The sequence below is a fragment of the Drosophila willistoni genome, assembly GCF_018902025.1.
Source record: "Drosophila willistoni isolate 14030-0811.24 chromosome 2R unlocalized genomic scaffold, UCI_dwil_1.1 Seg200, whole genome shotgun sequence".
NCBI lineage: Eukaryota > Metazoa > Arthropoda > Insecta > Diptera > Drosophilidae > Drosophila > Drosophila willistoni.
The window spans coordinates 1821067-1845151 of record NW_025814051.1 but is presented as its reverse complement, the minus strand read 5'-3'; the positions used below and the strand labels follow the sequence as shown (position 1 = coordinate 1845151).

Genomic DNA, 24085 nt, shown 5'->3' with positions numbered 1-24085 from the left:
TGCCTTAATTTTCCAGACTTAATTAATTTGTAATTAGGGCAATTTAGTGCATTAGATTGATATTAAAAACAGAAAAAATGTAAATTTCAATCGAGAGTTTTAATGACCTCTACAACATACATACAAACACACACAAATACACACACATCTAATGCCATCTAGAATATGCTTCTAACCTATTATGGCTAGCCGGAAATCTTAAGGTAAAACTTAGAATTATGTCAGCATCATTTCAACTTAATCACTTTTAGACACGCGTATTTTATGTTTTTTGATTGCTTTTAAAGCGGTCAAGTCTTTCAGTCTACAACTTTTTACGTCTATGTGTTTGTATGTGTGTATACCTATAATTTTTGAAGAAACTAAAATTTGAAATTAAATTTACACTTGCCTTTTGTGAAGAAGTCTGAAAAGCCCAACAGGCTGTAAATATATTTATAACTGGCAGTCAGGCTAAGTTCATTAGACAGAAGAGAACACTTTGGTCAATGGTCTAACCTATACCGCTCAACTGGGGGCTGTCGTCTTGTCCGTCGTCGACGTTGTAGCTTGCATCCAGTCGCATTGCATAAAGTAATTAAACTGACATTGAAACTTAGAAGAACATAGAATGCTTCCTGCTTCTGGCTAAGAAGAACTACACAAACTCCTTTAGCCATACAGTCAACTCCTCTGACAACAACGAGAGACAACCAAGACGATGACATTGAGTAATCAGAGTTTGCAATTGCTACAAAACAACATGGAATGCTGTCATATCAGTTTGTTGTTAAAGAGCAGCTACACCAGCAGTAGCAGAGGCAGCAGAAGCAACAGTCGATACCAGTTTCGGCTTGCTAGAGACCAGTAGAGTGATGATCCTCTTAATTTATAAGCTAAAAACTAGTAATTATAACTGAACGAGTTGGAATCATTACTCTCTCTCTCTCGTAGTGTTCATAATTATAAGGCATCGTTCTCTTCCTCCTCCGCTTTATCTACTTGTCGCTGCCTTTTGCCAACTTTTGTACTTATGTCATATTAGTGGTAAATGTACAATTTCGCTTAGTTTGTAAGCTTCCCAAAATGATTAATGGGAAATCGAAAAGGTACATGTAGAACTACTGAAATCTTTTAGTATGAGAATGCTAAATGCCAGTTGGTTGCCGCTTCATTGGCTAAGGCACATAGTCAAGGGATATTGAATTTGCCATAAATTTTATTCCTCGCACTATTGGAGCAGAAAAAATCGACGACGACGATGCACAGATCACAGATCTGTGGATGATAATGATTAGTGCCTTTAGATCTCTGCATAAAGGCAAGTGGAAATTGTATGCGGCTTAATCAACAAAATGGTATGAGAAAATCAGGTTTGCCAAACGAATTAAGAAAGAAAAACCGTCAACTACATACATATCTTTTCCATTCCATTTGGAAACATACACTCATAAATAGTTCTAATTTAATTATTTAAATTCAACCTTTGATGATGAGTTAAATAGCTGACATTGACCACATTTAATGGTATGCAACGAGTGCATCCTGTTTGCTTAATGCTTTGACATTGCCCAGGGCCTGACTTTGAAATGTCATGCGTAACATATAACAAATGCATCGCTTCCATTTGCAACGCATTCAAGCGGCAAATGCGTAAAGAGCTTTTTACTTTAAGCCAAGAGCGTATGTTACTCTGTGTGTGTGTGTGTGTGTGTTTGTGTGGGGTCTAGTCAGAGCAGTAGGATGTTGGGAGGACGGTTTGAAAATAATGTGACTTTTCGAGATTTTAATTACCACTCGTTACTTGTGTTAAGCAGAGACGATTAATCATCACCCTTTTTGCATTTTGCAGACATTGACGAATGCCAAGATCCCGCGATAGCAGCGCGCTGCGTAGAGAATGCCGAGTGCTGTAATCTGCCGGCTCACTTCCTGTGCAAATGCAAGGACGGCTATGAAGGCGATGGCGAAGTGCTCTGTACAGATGTAGATGAGTGTACAAATCCTACGACCTGTGGCCCACATGCCCAGTGTACCAATACGCCGGGAAATTTCACATGTGCCTGTCCAGAAGGTTTTGTTGGCAATCCATATGTTGGTTGTCAGGATGTGGATGAATGCTTATATCCGAATGTCTGCGGACCTGGTGCCGTATGTACGAATCTCGAGGGCAGTTATCGCTGCGACTGTCCTCAGGGATACGATGGCGATGGACGCGCCGATGGCCAAGGTTGCATAGATCAGGATGAATGTGCGCGTACACCCTGTGGACGCAATGCGGATTGCTTAAATACTGATGGAAGTTTTCGATGCTTGTGCCCCGATGGTTTCAGTGGTGATCCCATGCACGGCTGCGAGGGTGAGTACAAGAAAAAAACCAACACAGAAATTGTTTTCTCCATTATGCATTTACCCATTTTACATTTGGTTTGTTCTCTCTTGCACTTGTTTTGTTTTAAATGGGACACACACCACAACTCACAAACACAACATACAACATACTACATTTAATGCACCGCCAAAACAACATTAATTCGATAATATAATGCCTAATAACGCAGATGTCGATGAGTGCGCCACTAACAATCCATGCGGTTTGGGTGCTGAATGCGTGAACCTGGGCGGTAGTTTTCAATGTCGTTGTCCATTGGGTTTTGTTCTTGAGCATGATCCGAATTCAGAGCCACAGCCCTTTGTCCAACAACACCAATTTGGCTATGGGCAAGCGGATGATGACGATAATAATGCACCAACGAATGTGATCAAAGCGGGTGGTGGTGCCGGTCTAGCTTGTTTGGACATTGATGAATGCAACCAGCCGGATGGTGTGGCCAAATGTGGCACAAATGCCAAATGTATTAATTTTCCCGGGTCTTATCGCTGCCTATGTCCAAATGGATTCCAGGGGCAGGGCTATTTGCATTGCGAGAGTTAGTATTGCCTAAATGCCTTCTGCCTGCCTAAATAAAAGCTCCATTTTCAGCAGCAACAAAAAAAAAACCAAAACAAATGGCCAAAAACTGCTGAAGGTGGGGTCTTATTAGCCTAAGTAAAGAAGAGATTGCCTTGAATTAAATCTGTTTATATGTTTAATATTTTTTTGTAGAAAATTTAAATTCAAAACCATTTACTGTTTTTATTAATTAGCAGATCTCTTCTCTACAGCTTTTTGCTTAATTTGAAGCTACCAGCTATCAGTATCTCCCCCTTTCAACCCACCTATATCTATACCCTATCCATTTCTTTTTATTCCTTACTGCTCCCCAACTTCACGCTATGCTCCCTCACCAAAAATATTTCATAGTACTATATACAACTTTTTGCATTGTTTGATTACTAATTCAATTAATTATAATTAATTCCGCGTTGTCCCCTCCTTCAACACCTATGTCCCTCTACTGCACGATCACATCACACAACTCTAGACATTAATGAATGTCAGGATAATCCATGTGGCGAAAATGCCATATGCACGGATACAATTGGCAGCTTTGTTTGCTCATGCAAACCGGACTATACGGGGGATCCTTTCCGCGGCTGTGTAGATATCGATGAATGTGCCGCTCTAGATAAGCCCTGTGGTCAACATGCCATCTGCGAGAACACGAATCCCGGCTACAATTGCAAGTGCCCACAGGGATACGATGGTAAACCCGATGCAAAGGTGGCCTGCGAACAGGTCGATGTGAATATTCTTTGCCGCAGCAACTTCGATTGTACAAATAATGCTGAATGTATTGAAAATCAATGCTTCTGTTTGGATGGCTTTGAGCCAATTGGATCTAGTTGCGTGGACATTGATGAATGCCGCACGCATGCAGAAGTATGTGGTCCGCATTCTCAATGCGTGAATACTCCCGGATCTTATGGCTGTGAATGTGAAGCCGGCTATGTCGGTAGCCCTCCGCGTTTAGCTTGTAAGCAGCCATGCGAGGATGTACAATGTGGAGCTCATGCTTATTGCAAACCGGATGAGAACGAGGCCTACTGCGTCTGTGAGGAAGGCTGGACCTATAATCCTAGTGATATTTCAGCTGGTTGTGTGGATATTGATGAATGCGATCTTTTGCACGGACCATATGGAAGCTGTGGACAGAATGCCACTTGCACGAATACAGCTGGAGGATTTAATTGTGCCTGTCCACCAGGTTTCTCTGGAGATCCTCGCACTAAATGTGTTGATGTGGACGAATGTCGGTCGGGTGCTAGTAAATGTGGAACTGGGGCAGAGTGTGTTAATGTTCCAGGCGGTGGATATACCTGCCGTTGTCCAGAAAATACCCTAGCTGATCCAGATCCTAGTGTTCGATGCGTGCCCATTGTGAGTTGCTCAACAAGCGAAAATTGCCCTGGAAATGCTATATGTGATGAGACTAAACGTTGCCTCTGCCCGGAACCCAATATTGGCAATGATTGCCGTCATCCATGCGAAGAACAGGATTGTGGTGCACATGCCCAGTGCATGCTAGCGAACGGTCAAGCACAATGTCTATGTGCACCTGGTTATACGGGCAATGCTGCTGTACCAGGCGGGTGTTCAGATATCGATGAGTGCCGTGCCAATCCTTGCGCCGTAAATGCGATTTGCTCTAATACAGATGGTGGCTACTTATGCCAGTGTCCAGGAGGATCTACCGGCGATGCTTATCGCGAAGGCTGTGCTACGTCAAAAACTGTTGGCTGCTCAGACGCCAATCCCTGTGCGCCGGGAGAAAGCTGTGTCCAGGATACGTTTACTGGAGGCAGTGTTTGCATTTGTCGTCAAGGCTATGAACGAGATGCAGCCTCTGGTCTATGCCAGGACATTGACGAATGTTCATCACAACGCGGAAAAGCCGCGTGTGGCTTAAATGCCTTGTGCAAGAACTTGCCCGGCAGTTACGAATGTCGCTGCCCTCAGGGCCACACCGGAAATCCTTTCCTTATGTGCGAGGTCTGTAGTACTCCAGAATGTCAGTGCCAAGCTCCTTACAAGTTACTGGGTAACAGTTGTGTACTAGCCGGCTGTTCGACTGGTCAACCATGTCCCAGTGGTGCCGAGTGCATATCAATAGCCGGTGGCGTGAGTTATTGCGCCTGTCCCAAGGGATATCAAACGCAACCTGATGGCAGCTGTATAGATGTCAACGAATGTGAAGAGCGTGGTTCTCAACTCTGTTCTTACGGAGCGCAATGTGTAAATCTACCAGGTGGCTATAGTTGTCACTGTCCGGATGGCTATCAAGGTGATGCCTACAACGGACTTTGTGCTCCAGCTCAGCGCAAATGTGCGGCTGATAAGGAGTGCGCTAGCAATGAGAAATGCATTCAACCAGGCGAGTGTGTATGTCCGCCACCTTACTTCCTTGATGCTCAAGATAATAATAAGTGCAAGAGTCCATGTGAACGTTTTCCATGTGGAATCAATGCCAAGTGCACCCCATCTGATCCGCCACAATGTATGTGTGAAGCGGGCTTCAAAGGCGATCCCCTGATGGGATGCACAGATGAAAACGAATGCGCTCATTTGCCCTGCGCTTACGGAGCCCATTGCATTAATGAAAAGGGCGGGTACCAGTGCGTATGTCCTAAAGGCTTCACCGGTGATGCATATAAGAGCGGATGCATTTTCGAAGACGGTACCGTCAAGAGTAGATGTACCAGCAACGAAGATTGTGCTAGTAATTTAGCCTGTCTCGACGGAAGTTGTTTAAGTCCCTGCGCCAGTTTGCTATGCGGATCCAATGCTTATTGCGAGACCGAACAGCATGCGGGCTGGTGTCGCTGTCGCGTTGGTTATGCTAAAAATTCGGATGGAGATTGCGTATCCCAGTGCCAGGATGTTATATGTGGCGAAGGAGCTCTCTGCATACCGACTAGTGAGGGACCTACCTGTAAATGTCCTCAAGGGCAACTTGGAAATCCGTTCCCTGGTGGCAGTTGTAGTACAGATCAATGCAGCGCCACCCGTCCCTGTGATGAACGGCAAATATGTATTAATGGACGCTGCAAAGAACGTTGCGATGGAGTCGTCTGCGGAATTGGAGCGACATGTGATAAAAATAATGGAAAGTGCGTGTGTGAACCCAACTTTGTGGGTAACCCCGATTTACTCTGCATGCCTCCTATTGAGAAGGCGAAGTGCTCACCCAATTGTGGCGATAATGCTCATTGCGAGTATGGACTTGGGCAAAGCCGTTGTGCCTGTAATCCAGGCACCTTCGGCAATCCCTACGAAGGGTGTGGCCCGCAGAGCAAAAATGTGTGTCAGCCAAATAGCTGCGGAGCCAATGCAGAATGTCGTTCAGTTGGCGATCATATTACATGCCTTTGCCCGCAAGGCTTTAGCGGCAATCCCTATGTGGGCTGCCAGGATGTGAATGAATGTACGAGCAAGCCCTGTGGCCTTAATGCTGCTTGTCTTAATACCCCCGGAAGTTTCGAGTGCCGCTGCCTCTCCGGTCATGGTGGCAATCCTTACAGTAGTTGCCAGCCAATTGAGAGGAAATTCTGCCAAGATGCCAACAAATGTCAATGCAGTGATCGCGTTGAATGTCCAGATGGCTACAGCTGTGAAAATGGAAATTGTAAGAACCTCTGTTCCAAAACGGCATGTGGACCACGTGCCATTTGTGATGCTGGTAAATGTCTTTGCCCACTGGGATATGTCGGAGATCCGCATGATCTCACCCAAGGCTGCAGTATTCGTGGCCAATGTGGCAATGATGCGGATTGTCGTCACACAGAGATTTGCTTCCAGTTGGGTCGTGGCTTGCGCAAGTGTGTAGATGCCTGCTCAAAGATACAGTGTGGTCCAAATGCACTTTGTGTGGCCGATGATCATCGCTCGTCTTGCATTTGCTCTGATGGTTTCTACGGTAATCCCAGTAATCTTCAAGTAGGATGTCAGCCTGAGCGCAAAATTCCCGATATGGAGGATAAATGTAAAACCGATGAAGATTGCGAACGAGGTTTTGGATGCCAAACTCACGAGCAAGGAAGCACACGGGAATGTATTAACCTCTGCTCCAATGTGGTATGCGGCCCGAACGAGCTATGTAAAATTAATCCTGCCGGTCATGCAATATGCAATTGTGCCGATAGCTATGTATGGAACCCCGTGGCCTCGTCGTGCGAGAAACCTTCCCTTCCTGACTGCACCAGTGACACAAATTGTCCCGAAAGCTCTGCCTGTCGACCAGATGTTTTAGGCGTTCTTAAATGTGTAGCCATTTGTGACGCGTTCACTTGCCCTGCAAACTCAGTTTGTGTGGCACGTCAACACCAGGGACGCTGTGACTGCCTTAGTGGTTTTATAGGCAATCCCAATGATCGTAATGGCTGTCAGCCCGTTCGCAAGCATCAGTGTCGCAACCATGCCGAATGTCCTGAATCGGAAGCTTGTATCAAGGATGAAACCACACAGACTCTAAGCTGCCGTCCGGCATGCGAGACAGTAAAATGCGGTCCACGCGCTGTATGCGTTACAAATAACCATCAGGCCCAGTGTCAGTGTCCACCTGGGCCATTCGCTGGCGACCCTTACGATCCATTTAATGGTTGCCAAAGCGTGCCATGTGTCTACAATCATGATTGTCCGCCCAGTCAAATGTGTAACCGTATGACCCACACTTGTTACGACGTCTGCGATGAGGAGTCTTGCGGCGAAAATGCTATTTGCTTGGCAGAAGACCATCGTGCTGTCTGCCAATGTCCCCCTGGTTTCCGAGGCGATCCTCTACCGGAGGTAGCTTGCACAAAACAGGGTGGTTGTGCCACAGGCACCTGCCATTCTACTGCTATTTGTGAAGTAACACCGGATGGACCAAAATGTAAATGCCCAACACATTTTGTTGGTGATCCAACTACTACCGGGTGTCGGCCGGATGGCCAGTGCCCCAATGGAGATGCCGATTGTCCAGCAAATACAATATGTGCTGGCGGTCGTTGCCTTAGCCCATGCGATAATGCTTGTGGTGCCAATGCCGAATGTAAGGTAATCAACCGAAAGCCAGTCTGCAGCTGCCCACTTCGATTCCAGCCCATATCGGAGTCTGCAAAGGACGGCTGCGCTCGTAGTGCATCGAAGTGCCTAACCGATGTAGATTGCGGTGGAGAACTGTGCTACAATGGGCAGTGCCGTATAGCATGCCGAAACACACAGGACTGCTCGGATGGCGAACGCTGTGTCGGCAATGTTTGTGTGGTCGCTTGTTTGGATCACAGCCAATGTGCAACAGGATTGGCTTGTCTTGAGGGCCATTGTGCCATTGGCTGTCGCAGCAACAAGGAATGTAAACAGGATCAGTCGTGTATTGAGAACAAGTGTCTTAATCCCTGCCAATCCGGAAATAGCTGCGGCCCCAATGCTCTCTGCAGCATTTCCCAGCATCGTACGCAGTGTGCTTGCCCCGAAGGTTTCGAAGGCAACCCAACGCCCGAACAAGGTTGTGTGCGTGTGCCAGCTCCATGTCTGGCCAGCAATCAGTGCCCCAGCAGCCATATGTGCATTGGCAATCAATGCAATCTGCCTTGCACAAAGACCTCCTCATGTGCCATTGGTGAACGTTGTTACCAACAAGTTTGCCGAAAGGTCTGCTACACCAGCAACAATTGCTTGGCCGGTGAGATTTGTAATGGAGACCGTACTTGCCAGCCAGGTTGCGACTCGGATGCCGATTGTCCACCCACGGAACTGTGTTTAACAGGCAAATGTAAGTGCGCCAACGGATTCATAGGCACTCCATTTGGTTGTTCGGATATCGATGAGTGCACAGAACAGCCCTGCCATGCCAGCGCTCGCTGCGAAAATGTTCCTGGATCATATCGTTGCGTCTGTCCTGAAGGTACGGTTGGTGATGGTTACACCAAACAGGGTTGTTCGCAACCCCGCCAATGTAATCAGCATGATAATTGTGCCAACAATTTGGCTTGCATCCACGGTAAATGTACAGATCCATGCCTGCACACCGTATGTGGTCCTAATGCCCAATGTCAGGCCGAATCTCATCAATCGTTGTGTACGTGTCCAGCTGGCTTCTTGGGAGATCCAAATGATACAGGAGTTGGATGCTTTAAGGTGGAGTGTATTGATCATGTTGATTGCGCTAGTGATCGGGCATGTGATGCGGAAACGAACCGCTGCATTAAACCTTGTGATCTTACCAGTTGCGGCAAAGGAAATTGCCAGGTCATGGAACACAAGGCTGTTTGTGCCTGTTACGAGGGATATCAGTTGGTCAATGAAGTGTGCGAGGACGTCAATGAGTGTCTCGCCAAGCCATGCCATAGCACTGCTTTTTGCAACAATTTACCTGGAAGCTACAACTGTCAGTGCCCCGAGGGACTCATCGGCGATCCAGTGCAAACTGGTTGCCGCGATCCAAGCGAATGTTTAAGCGATGCCGATTGTCCTTCTTCAGCAAGTTGTCAGAATTCGCGGTGCCGCAGCCCTTGTGAACGTGAAAATGCTTGCGGATTGAATGCCCAGTGTGTAGCGCAAGGACACAAAGCCATTTGCACATGTCCAGCGAACTCTCGCGGCGATCCACAAGTCGAGTGTCTACATATTGAATGCTCTGACAATGATGATTGCTCCAATGACAAGGCCTGCTTAGATGCAAAGTGTATTAATCCTTGTTCCCTACCGAATGCTTGCGGAGCACAGGCACGTTGTGCTGTTCAGAATCATATTGGTGTATGTTCTTGTGAAACCGGAAGCACTGGAGATGCTAAATTAGGATGTGTGCCATTGCAATATTGCCAACAAGATGCACAATGTGCTCAGGGAAGCATATGCTCACATGGCATTTGCAGTCCACTCTGCAGCACCAATCGGGATTGTATCGATGATCAGCTTTGTTTGCAGGGCGTCTGTCAAGGAACTTGTAAGACAAACTCAACCTGCCCTCAGTTCCAGTATTGTCAAAATAACATTTGCACTAAGGAACTAGACTGCAAAACAGATAGTGACTGCCAAGAGGACGAGACATGTTTAATGGATGCCTATGGGCGTGCACGCTGCGAATCTGTATGCCTTGGACGTGCTGCTTGTGGTCGAAACGCCGAATGTGTGGCTCGATCTCATGCTCCCGATTGCTTGTGTAAGGAAGGATTCTTCGGCGACGCCCGAACGGGATGTCGTAAAGTCGAATGTAATACCGACGATGATTGTTCCAATGATAAGAGTTGCGACAATCATATGTGTAAGATTGCTTGCCTCATCGGTCAGCCGTGTGGAGAGAATGCGCTCTGCACCACGGAAAAACACCGCCAGGTGTGTCACTGTCAGCCCGGTTTTAGTGGTGACCCTCGAGTTCGTTGTGACGTTATTGACTTTTGCCGAGATGCACCTTGTGGACCAGGTGCACGCTGTCGCAACTCACGCGGCTCATACAAGTGCTCTTGCCCACCCGGCCTTGTCGGTGATCCCTACAATGAAGGCTGCCGTACCTCTGTTGAATGCACTACTAACGAGGATTGTCCTCCGCATGCAGCTTGCACCAAAACCAACGGTGTGGCCAAATGTCACGATGTTTGTTCTCAGTTGCAGTGTGGCCCCAATGCGGAATGTGTTCCGAAAGGCCATGTCGCTCAATGTGCATGTCGCAATGGCTACGATGGCCAACCCGCTGACCGGGTGGTCGGTTGCAAGCCATTGCCTGTTCCCTGTCATATCACAAGCGATTGTCCGACCAATACCTACTGCTCGGATAGCGAGTGTAAACGTAAGTACTAACATCACCCAACTACAGGGCCCTAATTAAACGTCTTTCGACTTACGACAAACATTCACCAATTGGTTAACCTACGAGTAGTAGCCACTTACCTACTTACTTACTTACTTACTCACCAACTAGCATGAAGATTTTTACTTATGTTGTGACAGTGGAAGCTATTTATTTAAATACACTCTTCCTATTGTTGCAATATATTATAAGACTCAATTTAACAAATCCTTTTTGGACAAGCCTATTTCTTAGGCTGTACTACCCTTTTAAATCGACTAACTTAGAAAACTAAAAAACAAAAATAAACAACAAATACACACTTGACCACACGACACGCCACGTACAATACGTAACGCCAACAAGGATGAAGGCATAGTTAATCTAAAATTAAATGTACTAATTTTTATTTATCATCACCACCAGCTGCTTGTGTTCTGGACACCGAATGCGGACCATCGGAGGTGTGTCAGGGCGGTCAATGCTTCAATCCATGCCTTCAGCCGCAGGCCTGTGGCCAGAATGCAAACTGTGAGATCCAAACACATCTGAAACAATGCCACTGCCCCGAAGGCTTCACTGGCGACGCCAGCAAAGAGTGCGTGCGTGTCCCGGTGGCCTGTGATGGTGAATGCACTCCCGGCTACACATGCCGTGACTCAATGTGCTTACCAATTTGCCACAATGATTTGGAATGTGCTTCAAATGAGAAGTGCCTTAATGGAAATTGCATGCGTAAGTAACTAACTATTTCTTTTTGTCAAAATAATAAACCTGATTCTTTTCGGATTGCAGTTACTTGTCGCGTGGACAATGATTGTTTCCTTGGACATGTCTGCTTGCATAATAAATGTGTCTACGGTTGCCATGTGGATGACGACTGTAGCGCATCGGAGTCATGCCGCAATGACAAGTGTGTTAATCCTTGTTTGGAGAATCCATGTGGACCCAATGCTGCCTGCTCGGTGGCCAATCATCGCGCTAGTTGCAGCTGCCTGGAGAGTATGGTTCCCAATCCAACTCCCCAGGTGGGTTGCGTTCGATCTCCCCCATCAGAGTGCCATGAAAATCGCGACTGCAGCTATGGGCTTGCTTGCTTTGAGTCTGTCTGCCGACCACTATGTGCCGATGACTCTGGTTGCCTTACTAACGAACGCTGCCAGCAGGGTGTCTGCAAGCCGTTGTGTCGCCACGATAATGAATGTGCCCACGGTGAGCTTTGTCTAGGTCTTAACTGTGTCGCTGGCTGCCGTTCCGACCAGAGTTGTCCATCTCATCTTTCTTGCATTGGGCAACAGTGCGTGGATCCCTGCGCTGAGCCAACAGCCTGTGGCACGAATGCCGTTTGCGAAACGATCCAGCATCGCAAGCAATGTACATGCTCCGAAGGTCTCAGCGGTGATCCGAAAGTTGCCTGCAAGGCACCACGCACCGCTTGCGGACGCAACGAGGATTGTCAATCGAATCAACTATGCTATGCAGGCAGTTGCCAGGGCAAATGCCGCAATGATCAAAACTGTCTTTCTGATGAGCGATGCATGCGTGGAACCTGCCGAACTGTCTGTAACACGGATAATGCCTGTGCCCAGGGTCAGATTTGCGAGAATCGTGTGTGTCAAATTGGCTGTCGCAATGATCTTAGCTGCCCAAGTGAAGAAGCCTGTGTGAATAAGAAATGTTCGAATCCTTGCCAGGCTCCTGGCCAATGTGGCCAGTGTGCAGATTGCTTGGTTATAAATCATGGAGTTCAATGTCAGTGCCCAGCTTCTTTCCTAGGAGATGGTCTAACTGGTTGCCAATTGCCACCAGAGCGCTGCCACCCCGGCTGTGAATGTGATGAGAGTGGCTCTTATTGTGCACCCAAATGCTCTCGTTCTGAGGAGTGTGCCTGCGGACAGCAGTGTGCACGTGGCAAGTGTCGCAACAAGTGCGGACCCAAACGTCAATGTACTGTGGGTCAGCTATGCGAACGTGGAGCCTGCATTGCTGGTTGCAAATCAAATGGCGACTGTGCTGCAGATCAGAGCTGTGTGCGAGGCAAATGTGCAGATCCCTGCGCCAATGACAAGGCCTGTGGCCGAAATGCCTTGTGCACTGTGTCCGAACATCGTATGCTCTGTTATTGTCCCGATGGCTATGAAGGCGAGCCCAGTAAGGAGTGTGTGCAATTCGAGTGTCGTCAGGATAGTGACTGTGACTCGAGCAAGCGCTGTGATAGTGGCAAATGTCGCAATCCTTGTCTTGAATATGGAGCTTGCGGTTCTAATGCTCAATGCCGCGTTGTTAACCGCAAGGCTCAGTGCTCTTGTCCCCCCGACTTCTTTGGAAATCCCTCTGTCGAATGTCAACCATTGGATGGCGGCTGTTCTAACAATCCCTGCGGTGTCAACTCAAAATGCAATGAAGTACCCGGCGGGTATGAATGTGCGTGCATGGATGGCTGCATCGGGGATGCCAACAAGGGTTGCCTATGTGAGGGACCTCTTGTGAATGCTTGTCATGATCAACCTTGTGGCCTTAACGCCGCTTGCCATGTGCTCGAAAATAATCAGGCGGAATGTTATTGCCCAGAAGACTTCCCCAACGGTGATGCCTATGTTCAATGTAAGAGCTCATAAACAAATTTAAATTTATTTTTGATACTAACGATTTCTTTGACGTTTAGGCTATTTGACGCCACCGCCAGAAGACTGTCGCATTCATGGATGTGAAGCGGGTGACTGTGTACGTCAGGGTTATGAATACGTTTGTCAACAAGGTAAGTGTAGCCTATTTACGTATACCATAATCAATTCAGAGTGTTCTAGTTTCTAGAGTACAAAGATAAAATGCTAATCATGTTAACCGACGTTCCTTACAATTGTTATTTTTATTGTAATAAGCTAGACTTATCATTGACGTTCCTATTTTTTGTTAACTGGAGGTCTGTTAGTAACAAAAATTGAATTTGTTGTTATAATTTCAATTTAATATAAAATATTGGTTTGATTATTTAGTTAATGAGTTTTATGAGACTTATACCAACCCAGCTAATTCCACTAATTCAACAGCTTTTGCGGCTGAATAGTACAACTCTCAATTTTTCGTGTAGTGTGTGTTATATTTTTTTTTTAATGACAAAGCTAATATATTTAAAACAATATTTTATAGTTTTCTAATTTTTATAATTTTTTTTAACAAAAACAACAACAACCTATACACATGTTCGAAGTTGCAATTGTTCCAAGTACATATGGTAATGTTGAATTCCCTTGCACCAAACCAATGAAGAACACCTACACAATCACTTCCCAATATAATTCAGTTTGCTCAAACCAAAAACAAAACCAAAAAAAAAAAAAACAATAAGGAAAAATATCGTGCACAATTTTAAAGTAGTATTTTTTTTTACAATTTTTTTGATTTGTTTATTAGTCTAAGATTTGTCAACACGCATATGGAATCGTGGAATGTTGCTGTCGCTATCGCGGTTACCCAATCTGTGCCTAGAATTCATTTCAACACCAAAAAAAACCGATATATAGCTTGCGTTTAGTTTTAAGCAAATGTATTGCCTACTAAACCGACATACGCAATACTACGAAAGAAAAGTTGAAAAACTAATAATCTTAGTGTTTCATCTGGCTTATCATTTTACATTCAGCTTTTCATAGAGCCCTAAATTCCACACATTTCAATTCATGGAGTAATCCATCATACCAATAATTGGCTTTTCGATAACCATCATATGTATTCTGAGCTCTCCGGCATCTCAAAACATTATCCATAATTGGAAGAAAAAGAAAAACCAAATTCAGTTAATGCACAGATAGATATATAGTAGAAAAGTTGATTCATTTCGTAATTACTTAATTTTAATGCCGCGATAGCGAATTACAGAACAACAACCAAGGAATAAAATAAATTTAAATAATCAACAAAAACAACAACAACACTAAATCCAACGCTAATATTATAGACAACAAAACCTTTACACATCCTTGTTACCATATCGTATCCCGCGTCCTTAATATTATCCCACCCTTCCCCTTACTCCGCTCTATCCATGCCTTATCCACTATATTGCTGCTGCTGCTAAATTCCCCGCTCTCTCGTTTCCTATTGCTAAACAAAATATATAGCATTTGTTACCATATGATATATCTCTTTTGTTGCATTTCTTGAATGAACAAAGTCTCAGATTGGGAACTGTGGACGGGACAATTCTCACACATAGTTCACATACATATGCTTTTTAAAATCTAATGGATACAATTTTAGTGCCAGTTCATTACAAATATAAATAAAATAAAAGAAAACCACTGTGTATAGCAAAAATTACAAAGCAACAACAAAAACAACTACTACTTTTCAATGCATCCCAAATAATGAATAATAAAAATCACATAATAAAGTTCTTATATAACATATAACCGATTTCTCAATGAAAGACGTCACAAATCAAACTGTTTGTACAAAGCTCCTTCGGTATACTACTACGTAAATATCTGTTAAGATCTAAAATCGTATGCTCTTGCCTACCACCTACACCACCACACTTTATAGTGCTCGTCTATTGGTCTACCAAAATTTTTAATTGACATGTAACTAAATTTAACTAACACTTTTCAATTATTTTTTGATTTTTGGTACATTTGACTAGTCTTTAAGTTGTATATACAGAAATTTGTATATGTGATTATCTGCCAACCATATGTACATATATTCGTATTCAAAACAAAAAAAAATAAAAAAGATGGCCGACCAACTAACCAAATACGGAACCTGTAAATATAAAACCGAAATCTTTTCAATTGTAAATTATAAAATAACATGGATAAACTGAATAGCCAAAACCTATTACTAGCTAATTATTTACTTCTAACATAATCTCACTTATTTCGTTTTCCAAAATTTTATTTATCTTGATAATCTTGATTTAGTCAATTTTTCCTTTTCTTCACTTTCAATCTGCCTCTATTTCTCGATCTCTTTCTCTCTCTTTCTCTCGCTCTCTTTCTGCCTCTTGATCAATCAATCATTTCACTAACTTACCCACTCACCCAAATCAATCAACCAATAACGTGTCTCTCGTGAGGGCAGAGCGCATGTGTTGGATGTCGTGTAATTTTTTCCATTACTTAAAACTGAACAACAATTACAATAATAATCAATATGTATCAGCTCGAGATCACATCAAACCCCTAAGAAATCATTGCTCAAATCAAGAGAAGGGCTTATAGACCACTAAAACTGGGCAGATTGGAAAAGTGCCGGCATCTTCAGCTAATCTCGTTCAACAACAAATTGGTAATCCATCAAAGATTGTAACTATTGCTCATTTGTTCTTTCTGCTTTCACCTACTTGTTCGCTGGAAATCAGAAGCAGTCATTTAAGCAATAAAAATCCATATCGATATATATACATAGTTCATATATATTTATATATAAACATATAATGAAATAATGTGAGATGTTCCCTTCACAGTTCTGCAATTTGATTTAGACGATTAAACGTATGTTAAACACTTTCTTTTTTTTGTTTTGCTGCCTGTCCTTAACTAACTGCACAACCAAACTGACTAAATTGGGCCTACTCAATTTGTGGGCCATATTTAATTTTATTATTTACTTAATTTTTATTTTCGTTGTCTTATTTTTTCTTTGTTTTTATTATGCACATCCTTATCGATTTCCCCTGCTAAAACAAACTCCTACTACTTTAACCAATCAAAAAATCCTATTCTCATTTGAAGTCATCAAATCCCTAGACCCCCAAAACACCACCCACCTTCCACCACAACAAAACACAAAACACTTAAACCCAAACCAATCAAAGAACCAACACCAAGAAAACACTGAATTAAACTGTTTATATATTGTCTTGTTTAAGTCTTCCATTCTGTTACTTTTTTTTTTAGAAAATTTTAGTTTTAAGTTTTCCTTCTGTGAATTACTTTAATACCTTCCCTGTCTGCGTCTACCATCTTTAAGTCCAAAATCTATTTTGAAATCTTCTATCAAACCTATATAATGTTCCCAAATCTGATTTCAATTGTTGCACTTTTTCGTTCGTACATTCTGAAAGTGTTTCAATGCTCTCTAAAATTCACATTTACAGCAAGTGAATCAATCAATCAGTTCCCCATATCTTTAGCGTAAATGTCACCGAACAGTTCAATGCACCCAACCATTAACATATATACAACCAAACAAACCTGTCTATCTCTCTCTCTCGTTCCTCGTTGCTGTATGTTACGTTTATAGACACCGAACAATGCTACTCAGATACGGATTGTCCCAGTGAAAAATCATGCCTCCAAGGACACTGCACCGATCCTTGCACAATGCGTGGCGCGTGTGGCTCAAATGCGTTGTGCAAAACTGTTCTGCATCGTCCGCGCTGCTCCTGTCCTAGCTGTCACATCGGCCGGCCGGATGTTGAATGCAAACCGGATCCAAAGTGTGAGAAAGATGAAGATGGGCAGAGCAAAGAACAAATACCATGTACCAGTGATACAGAATGCCCGGAGACTTTACAGTGTGGCCAATATGGCCAGTGCACAGATCCATGTAATAATCCTCTCTTTATATGCGAAAGTAATAAGAAATGCGAGACTCGACGCCACCATCCTGTTTGCATATGCAAATCAGGCTTTATAGTAAATGAATATGGCGAGCTTACTTGCGCACCAGATAAACGTGAATGCTATCGCGATGATGATTGTGCCTCAAACATGGCTTGCACAGAAGGTAAATGTCGTAATCCATGCATAGTACCATTGGGTCGGCCGGCCATCTGTGCGGAGAATAAATCGTGCGAAGTCCAGGATCACAAACCAATTTGTATTTGCATGCGCGATTGTCAACCATCGATTTCCATTTGTTTGCGTGATGCCGGCTGCCCGGCCGGCCTGGCATGCCGTAATTATCAGTGCGTCGATCCGTGCAAGTTTGCAACATGCGCACCTAACTCGCCATGCATTGTCGAGGATCATAAGCCGATATGTAAATTCTGCCCACCTGGATTTATAGCCGATGCCAAATATGGATGTCAAAAAGGTAAAGCACAACAAACAACGTACTTTCTCTCACAACTCTGTCAAGTGAAAGTACCACCAACCTTATGTTTCTGACTCTCGAATATCTCTGTTTCCTGCTCTCACACGCCTCTCACTTTTGCTACCTCTTTTGTCTTATTGTCTGTCCCACGCAACAAATTAAAAAAACAAAAATTCCCAAGGAAATTTATATATATTTACTGACCAACAGCCAATTCATAATAAAAATTACCACGTGTAAATACATAGGACTTCTTTTATAAAGCTATTGCAATTGTAAACTTCATTTTCTAAAACTAAGTTCTCAAACCAAATCAAATCCCAATTCTTGAGGGATAATAATTCCATTTCCAGCAAAGCGCAATCTAGCACCATTGCTATTTACTCGTTTATTTAGAACCTATCTGTCTTATCTAACAGAAGCGTTGTCCAATGTTACGATCTGTTAATTTGCCGTTTTGATCGTATTTGTCCCAAATTGGAAACTGCCACAAACAACATATAACAAGAAGACACTAGTACAAGCAAAAACTCTTCTGAACATTCACACACGCTCATGCTCACAGTGATATTAATCAATTAAATTAATCCAATGCCTCTTGAATTACTATGAATATATCTTAACCTATGACTTTAAATAAATAAACGGTAACAAAGTGTTGTACTAACGGTAAAAAATCCACGTAAACCCAAAATTTGTAGCTAACTAATAGTAAACAAATTCGTTTCTAATTTTTGAAAATAATTAACCGTAAAACCTAGTTTATATACCTGGTTGATTTATCGAATCATTATTTTTGTGTAAATCCTCTGAGATTTAATTAAATAGAAGAAAATTAGTGTTAAAATTCAAATATCTACCCCACCCCAGGTTACCTTGTATATATAGTGCACTGTCTCCCTTGTTGTAGTTATACACTTTCTACTTAATATGGTTAAAAAATGTAAATATTTTAACGTTCCTATTTTTTTTAATTTTATACTTTTACTTAAAATATGTACAAAAATACTCCCCTCGATAAAACAAACTAAAAACAAACACAAAAATGAAGCAGCTAAGCCAGGTGGCAACTGTACCACACATGAAGACTGCAGTGAAGCACAACAATGCGGATCGTCAGGTCAATGTTTTGATCCCTGTCACACGGTTTGTGTTGGCGCCATAAAGTGTGTGACATCAGCACATAGGATAACTACATGCATTTGCTCCTCAACATTGACTAATGACACTTCTTCTGACTGTATACCGACAAAAATACCGCAAGGACCCGAACATATTGAGACCACGACGGACCCTACAAATACCAAATATACAATAATGCAATTGGCAAATCAAACCGAAATGCGTACTCGTTATACAGAAATAACGGCTGAAGATGAGACTACCGAGATTTACAATGTCACAACGGAATCCTATAAAACCACAAAACATTTATCAATAGAAACAACTTCTCACAGTACTTTGACAGAACGGACAACCGTTCGAGCCTCTCAAACTATGCCAACAAGTGGAGTTCCTTTAGATAGCTCCACTTTCCCGTCGACTGCCAGAACCCCTCTTGCTCTGTCAACTCTTGTACCAATAATTTTTGAAGAGACTACATTAGGAAAAGGAAAAACATTTGGCACCACTTTGCCTGTAGAAACAACTTCTCCAAGTTCTTTGACAGAACAGACAACCGCAGCATTCTCTCAGACAACGGCAACAGGTGGAGTAGCTTCAGAAGGTTTTTCCTTCCTATCGACTGCGTCTTTTCCAACCGTTTTATCAACTCTTCCTCCCGAAAGTGAACAAACTTCATTAAGAACACACACTTCCTTTGGCACTAGTTTCCCTGTCGAAACAACGTCTTCAAGTTCTTTCACAGAACAGACAACCGGGGGAGTCTCCCATACCATACCAACGAGTGAAGTTCCTTCAGAAACCTCTACTGTCCCTTCCCTTGATAAAATCACTCCTGGTCTTGTACCAAGAACTACTGAAGAGACCACACTAGGAACGGAGACTACATTTGGCACAACTCAATCTATAGAAACAACTTCTCCCAGTTCTTTGTCAGAACAAACAACCCTTGGAGTCTCTAAAACCATGACAACAAGTGGAGTTCCTTTAGAAGGCTCTACTTTCCCATCGACTGCCAGAATCCCTACTGCTGCATCAACTCTTGCACCAAGAACTTCTGAAAAGACCACACTTGGAACGGAGACTACTTTTGGCACAAATCTCCCTAAAGAAACAACTTCTCCCAGTTCTTTGACGGAACAAACAACCCTTGGAGTCTCTAAAACCATGACAACAAGTGGAGTTCCTTTAGAAGGCTCTACTTTCCCATCGACTGCCAGAATCCCTACTGCTGCATCAACTTTTGCATCAAGAACTACTGAAGAGACCACACTAGAAACGGAGACTACATTTGGCACAAATCTCGCTACAGAAACAACTTCTCCCAGTTCTTTGACGGAAGAGACAACCGTTGAAGTATCTGACACCATGCCAACAAGTGGAGTTCCTTCAGAAGGCTCTACTTTCCCATCGACTGCCAGAATCCCTTCTGCTGCATCAACTTTTGTACCAAGAACTACTGAAGAGACCACACTAGAAACGGAGACTACATTTGGCACAAATCTCCCTACAGAAACAACTTCTCCCAGTTCTTTGACGGAAGAGACAACCGTTGAAGTATCTGACACCATGCCAACAAGTGGAGTTCCTTCAGAAGGCTCTACTTTCCCATCGACTGCCAGAATCCCTACTGCTGCATCAACTCTTGTACCAAGAACTACTGAAGAGACTACTTTAGGGAGGGAGACTACCTTTGGCACAAGTCTCCTTATAGAAACGACTTCTCCCAGTTCTTTGACAGACCAGACAACCGTCTCTCATACTATACCAACAAGTGGAGTTCCTTTAGAAGGCTCTACTTTCCCATCGACTGCCAGAATCCCTACTGCTGCATCAACTTTTGTACCAAGAACTACTGAAGAGACTATTTTAGGGACGGAGTCTACCTTTGGCACAAGACTCCCTATCGAAACAACTTCTCCCAGTGCTTTGACAGACCAGACAACCGTCTCTCATACTATACCAACAAGTGGAGTTCCTTTAGAAGCCTCTACTTTCCCATCGACTGCCAGAATCCCTACTGCTGCATCAACTTTTGTACCAAGAACTACTGAAGAGACTATTTTAGGGACGGAGTCTACCTTTGGCACAAGACTCCCTATCGAAACAACTTCTCCCAGTTCTTTGACAGACCAGACAACCGTCTCTCATACTATACCAACAAGTGGAGTTCCTTTAGAAGGCTCTACTTTCCCATCGACTGCCAAAATCCCTACTGCTGCATCAACTTTTGTACCAAGAACTACTGAAGAGACTACTTTAGAGACGGAGTCTACCTTTGGCACAGCTCAATCTTTAGAAACAACTTCTCCCAGTTCTTTGACAGAACAGACAACCCTTGAATTCTCTAAAACCATACCAACAAGTGGAGCTCCTTTAGAAGGCTCTACTTTCCCGTCGACTGCCAGAATCCCTACTGCTGCATCAACTCTTGCATCAAGAACTACTGAAGAGACCACAACTTCTCCCAGTTCTTTGACAGAAAAGACAACCGTTGAAGTATCTGACACCATGCCAACAAGTGGAGTTCCTTCAGAAGGCTCTACTTTCTCGTCGACTGCCAGAATCCCTACTGCTGCATCAACTTTTGTACCAAGAACTACTGAAGAGACTATTTTAGGGACGGAGTCTACCTTTGGCACAAGACTCCCTATCGAAACAACTTCTCCCAGTGCTTTGACAGACCAGACAACCGTCTCTCATAGTATACCAACAAGTGGAGTTCCTTTAGAAGGCTCTACTTTCCCATCGACTGCCAGAATCCCTACTGCTGCATCAACTCTTGTACCAAGAACTACTGAAGAGAATACTTTAGAGACGGAGACTACCTTTGGCACAGCTCAATCTATAGAAACAACTTCTCCCAGTTCATCGACAGAACATACAACCCTTGAAGTCTCTAAAACCATGCCAACAAATGGAGTTCCTTTAGAACGCACTACTATCCCATCGACTGCCAGAATCCCTACTGCTGCATCAACTCTTGTAACAAGAACTACTGTAGATAGTACATTAGGGACGGAGTCTACCTTTGATACAAGTCTCCCTTCAGAAACAACTTCTCCCAGTTCTTTGGCAGACCAGACAACCGTCTCTCATACCATGCCAACAAGTGGAGTTCCTTTAGAAGGTTCTACTTTCCTGTCGATTGCCAGAATCCCTACTGCTGCATCAACTTTTGTACCAAGAACTACTGAAGAGACCACACTTGGAACGGAGACTACCTTTGGCACAAATCTCCCTACAGAAACAACTTCTCCCAGTTCTTTGATGGAACACACAACCCTTGGAGTCTCTAAAACCATGCCAACAAGTGGAGTTACTTTAGAAGGCTCTACTTTTCCGTCGACTGCCAGAATCCCTATTGCTGGATCAACTCTTGTACCAAGAACTACTGAAGAGACCACACTTGGAACGGAGACTACTTTTGGCACAGCTCAATCTATAGAAACAACTTCTCCCAGTTCATTGACAGAACAGACAACCCTTGGAGTCTCCAAAACCATGCCAACAAGTGGAGTTCCTTTAGAAGGCTCTACTTTCCCATCGACTGCCAGAATCCCTACTGCTGCATCAACTTTTGTACCAAGAACTACTGAAGAGACTACTTTAGGGACGGAGTCTACCTTTGGCACACGACTTCCTATAGACACAACTTCTCCCAGTTTTTTGACAGACCAGACAACCGTCTCCCATACTATGCCAACAAGCGCAGTTCCTTCAGAACGCACTACTATTCCATCGACTGCCAGAATCCCTACTGCTGCATCAACTCTTGTACCAAGAACTACTGAAGAGACCACACTTGTAACGGAGACTACCTTTGGCACAGCTCAATCTATAGAAACAACTTCTCCCAGTTCTTTGACAGAACAGACAACGCTTGGAGTCTCCAAAACCATGCCAACAAGTGGAGTTCCTTTAGAAGGCTCTACTTTCCCTACTGCTGCATCAACTCTTGTACCAAGAACTACTGAAGAGACTACTTTAGGGACAGAGTCTACCTCTGCATCAACTCTTGTACCAAGAACTACTGAAGAGACCACACTTGGAACGGAGACTACCTTTGGCACAGCTCAATCTATAGAAACAACTTCTCCCAGTTCTTTAACAGAACAGACAACCCTTGGAGTCTCCAAAACCATGCCAACAAGTGGAGTTCCTTTAGAAGGCTCTACTTTCCCATCGACTGCCAGAATCCCTACTGCTGCATCAACTTTTGTACCAAGAACTACTGAAGAGACTACTTTAGGGACGGAGTCTACCTTTGGCACACGACTCCCTACAGACACAACTTCTCCCAGTTTTTTGACAGACCAGACAACCGTCTCCCATTCTATGCCAACAAGCGCAGTTCCTTCAGTACGCACTACTATCCCATCGACTGCCAGAATCCCTACTGCTGCATCAACTCTTGTAACAAGAACTACTGTAGAGAGTAGATTAGGGACGGAGTCTACCTTTGGCACAAGTCTCCCGTCAGAAACAACTTCTCCTAGTTCTTTGACGGAACAGACTACCGTCTCTAAAACCGTGCCAACAAGTGTAGTTCCTTTAGAAGGCTCTACTTTCCCATCGACTGCCAGAATCCCTACTGCTGGATCAACTCTTGTACCAAGAACTACTGAAGAGACCACACTAGAAACGGAGACTACATTTGGCACAAATCTCGCTACAGAAACAACTTCTCCCAGTTCTTTGACGGAAGAGACAACCGTTGAAGTATCTGACACCATGCCAACAAGTGGAGTTCCTTCAGAAGGCTCTACTTTCCCATCGACTGCCAGAATCCCTTCTGCTGCATCAACTCTTGTACCAAGAACTACTGAAGAGACCACACTAGAAACGGAGACTACATTTGGCACAAATCTCCCTACAGAAACAACTTCTCCCAGTTCTTTGACGGAAGAGACAACCGTTGAAGTATCTGACACCATGCCAACAAGTGGAGTTCCTTCAGAAGGCTCTACTTTCCCATCGACTGCCAGAATCCCTACTGCTGCATCAACTTTTGTACCAAGAACTACTGAAGAGACTATTTTAGGGACGGAGTCTACCTTTGGCACAAGACTCCCTATCGAAACAACTTCTCCCAGTTCTTTGACAGACCAGACAACCGTCTCTCATACTATATCAACAAGTGGAGTTCCTTTAGAAGGCTCTACTTTCCCATCGACTGCCAGAATCCCTACTGCTGGATCAACTCTTGTACCAAGAACTACTGAAGAGACTCTTTT

The 24085-nt window shown here is 43.8% G+C and overlaps 1 protein-coding gene across 1 annotated transcript in view; it reads left to right on the top strand.

Annotated features, from left to right (window-relative positions):
- Positions 1-24085, top strand: part of LOC6641585 — a 92492-nt gene that overhangs the window by 7179 nt on the left and 61228 nt on the right. The window contains exons 5-11 of the mRNA XM_047011097.1: positions 1832-2338; positions 2541-2909; positions 3405-10685; positions 11112-11420; positions 11481-13289; positions 13351-13443; positions 16932-17726. Of these exons, the coding sequence (XP_046867053.1) occupies positions 1832-2338; positions 2541-2909; positions 3405-10685; positions 11112-11420; positions 11481-13289; positions 13351-13443; positions 16932-17726 (11163 nt within the window). The remainder of the gene's footprint in view (positions 1-1831; positions 2339-2540; positions 2910-3404; positions 10686-11111; positions 11421-11480; positions 13290-13350; positions 13444-16931; positions 17727-24085) is intronic.